The sequence below is a fragment of the Poecilia reticulata genome, linkage group LG5, assembly GCF_000633615.1.
Source record: "Poecilia reticulata strain Guanapo linkage group LG5, Guppy_female_1.0+MT, whole genome shotgun sequence".
In the NCBI taxonomy this organism is placed as follows: domain Eukaryota; kingdom Metazoa; phylum Chordata; class Actinopteri; order Cyprinodontiformes; family Poeciliidae; genus Poecilia; species Poecilia reticulata.
Window position 1 is genome coordinate 7986695 of NC_024335.1, and position 3566 is coordinate 7990260.

The following is a 3566-nucleotide window of genomic DNA, read 5'->3' on the forward strand; positions in this document are numbered from 1 at the left end:
GATGGTTATATTCTAAACCTTTTAAACGTAGATGTTGTCGAAGCCACGGGAAATAAAGTTACTTTAAATACTTTATAATTGTTTAAATCACTATTTTCTGTTAGGAGTGACTATAGTGAAGAAAATATTATTCCCAGACTAATAAAGCTTAGCCTAAATGTAAATGGTAAACTTTCTTCCAGATTGAAACTGTTGCATTGATTTCAATATTTTAGATTTTCTTCAGCAATACCTGATGTAACAGAACATACATTCATGCAAAACAGCGTGTCCTAATAACGCGACATCAATAAAATCTCGGAATAAAGATGTAACAATATTCTCATCATCAAGTTTGGTTTGTTCCAAGAAGAAGAAGATGAAAAAGAAGAAAATGTACTTACAATTACATTCCCTACCTCCAGAACAGATGCGGCCATCCCTGAGAAACTAAATCCTTTAGGAAGCTGAGGGCAGAGGGAGAGGCGCAGCTCTGAGTCCCGGGACACTTTGGATGGAGTCGGGCTCCAATGCGGGGAAGCGTTTTGAGGCGCTCTGGGCCCGCCCCCTAATTATAGGCTCTGGGCTCTTTGAAGACTTGCTAAGAGGCAATAAAAAACCCCAAAAGATGGAGGGAAACGGACGGAGATTGGTGGCTTAAAAAACGAGGACATCCCACCTCCCCAAAAGAGAAAATCAGTTTTCAATTCCCTAGTCTGTATGCGTTAACGGGCTACTCATCAATCACCATATGGACTTTAATTCAATTTCTCGGTTTCATTTATTGTTTCCCCACTGAGATTAGTCCTTTGGGGTCTGAACAAAGAAGAAAAAGTATTCTTCCTAAAATTAGTTTCATTTATATACAACGCGCGTTGTTAGACAAATGTAAACTTTTTCCCGCAACTTACAGAGAAATAAATGTGAAACGTGTGCGTTTTCTGTGAGTCGGGAACGACTGCGCCACACAAATAAAGGAAATTAAGTTGAGCAAGACTGCGGTTTCCATATCCGAGGTTTTATTATTCTGGTTCAAAACCTCTCTCTGTTTCCAATATTCCCAAATGTAGTTAACTGCATTTTCAGACATTAGTGCGATGGTTAAAGAGGCAGCACTACAGAGGCAAGTCGAGAAGAAAAGGATTAAGTCGTTAAATAAAATAAAAGGGAGATTATCACAGCAATTAAAAATAAATTCAAACATCAAGAAGCGGAAACGACGGGAAAGATCGCCTTTTATATGTTGGAGGTTCATTAGAAATGAAACAAATGTTAGAGTAAACAACAGAAAAAAAATATCTGTCTGTCTGTCTGTCTGTCTGGCTATAAGAGAGAGACACATTTACAGATATTTTTTGTAACACTTCAAATAATCAAACTAACTTAAAACCAAATATGAAAACAGTTTCAAAAAGTTCTGTTATTTAAGGATAAAAAGCCATCCAAACCAGCGTGGCCAGTGTGAAAATGTTATATTGCTAAGTCATGTTATTAACAACATTTATTTTAGAGTTCAACAAGTAAACCAAGGCCTGAAAATGGGCAGATATGAAAAAAAAAGACCTCAAAACGTGTCAGTAAAACCTGTGTGGCAGCATCAAGAAGATTAAAAGATCTCAAAAATCAATAACTTATCTAAAGGAACTCCGAAATCCATAATATAGAGTCTTCTTGATCTCTTTCAGCCTGTAACTACAAAGCACTGAGGCTTTGGGACTCCAGTGAGCCCACCTTCCCATGAGTGGAGGACATGAATTTTAAGATCTAAATTACTCCATTAGTGCATCCACAATTTATCTGTAAGAACACAAAATAATCCAGGACAACAGCTATGGCATTGTTGGCATAGCTGCACCAATGCTATAGATTAAGTTCTGAATTTAGCACCCAACAACAAAGAAAAATCCACGGAGAGCTCTAAGGTCAAAATATCCAAAAACCAATCACAAAAACCTGTTTCACATTTATAAAAACTGTCATGATAATCACAGAGTCTTTGGGGAAAATAGTGTGGACTAATGAGACAAAGGTGGAACTTTTTGCGCAGTGCTAGTACTACATCTGGAAAAAAAATGAACACAACTTTTTGGAAAAAGGTCTCCCCTTCAGTCAAGCATGGTGGTGGTTGTGTGATGGCCTGGGTTTGCTTTGCTTGAGCGATTTGCTGCAATTGATTGAACTGAAGTTTCCTCTTAAGCAACAAATCTAGTGAAAAACGTCTTCCAGTTTATGACCTTTAGCTAGTGATTTTATTCACCCAGCATTACAGTGACCCGAAGCACACCAGTAAACCCACCTCTGATTGCACTGCAAAAAACAAAATGAAAGTTGTAAAGCAGCCTTTTAAAATTTTGATTTACGTTTGATTCAGTTGCTGTGGCTTGATGTAAAACAGGTTGGGATTCTCTCCAATGTGGCTGAAGTAAAACTATTCTGCAAAGAAGAGTTGGAGAACAGAGATATAAAAGACTCACTGCCAGTTATCGCAAACGCTTGGGTGCAGCTGTTACAGCCAAGGGAAGCACAACCAGTTATTACATCTTTATAAGCAGCTGATTTGGAAAGATGTTTTCACTTAATATATGAAATGTTGCATTTACTCAGGATATGTTTGTGTTATGTAGACATTTTTTTTTATTTGAAACATTTTGATGAAACAAAGCAAAAACAGAAGACATCTGTAAAGGCAGATTAATTTTTTCCACAATTTTAAATATGCATTTTATTTAAAAAAGTAAACTGGTACATATAAAACATTACATTTAGCCTTAAGTTACCTAAGTAGCCCACAGTTTATTAATTTCTTTGAATAAAAATAAGATTTTCAAATAAATTATCACTGTTATTTTAAATAATGTGTAGGAATTGAATTATATGTTTATAGTAGCAACCTAACAAATACAAAAAAAAAGACAGATAACATTGAGATCTTTGTCCAACAAGAACGCTGAACTTTTGCTCATTTGAAGTGATGCATAACAAAGTTTTTTTTTCATGGCAAATATACTGTCATTACATGTTTGAAAACAACCTCAAAGTACACTGTAAAATCTTCCTGAAATAAACAGATCTCCATTATTTTTGAGGCTTCAAAATGAAATAATATTTTTCGAAGCACCAAACAAGGTTTGTTCTTGAGAATTTAATTTATTGCAACACCAAAAAGTTCAAAAACTGAACTCTGAGCCTCCGAGCAGAAAACAGATTCTCAGCGCCTTTTTTTGTAGGCGTCTCATTTTCTGAAGGAGAGCACAGAAGATTAAAATTGTTGTCAAAAATAAACATATAATTTCTGTCCTTATTTTCTCCTCAATTACAGGGCATGGTCAGAGCAGGGCTTGTCGTTCTGGAGAGTCTGGCCCTCACATGAACACAGCGGCTATATTTGGCAGCCTGCTCTGCAACTGACCTTCATTGCTTCGCTTTCTTCTTCCAGAAGTGGTGTGAACGAAAGAACAAAGGCTGCTGCATGCAATCATAAACACAGTCTCATCTATCTATCTATCTATCTATCTATCTATCTATCTATCTATCTATCTATCTATCTATCTATCTATCTATCTATCTATCTATCTATCTATCTATCT

The 3566-nt window shown here is 36.1% G+C and overlaps 1 protein-coding gene across 2 annotated transcripts in view; it reads right to left on the reverse strand.

The window, feature by feature from the left end:
- The window catches only part of sp7 (Sp7 transcription factor), a 4087-nt gene extending 3610 nt beyond the window's left edge, over positions 1-477 (reverse strand). The window contains exon 1 of one of the 2 annotated variants that reach the window (XM_008408481.1): positions 399-477. In XM_008408481.1, coding sequence (XP_008406703.1) covers positions 399-419 — 21 coding nt within the window. In that variant the 5' untranslated portion in view covers positions 420-477. Of the gene's footprint in view, positions 1-383 lie in introns of both variants that reach the window. The other variant, XM_008408479.1, reaches the window with a different exon arrangement.
- Positions 478-3566: the final 3089 nt, after the last annotated feature.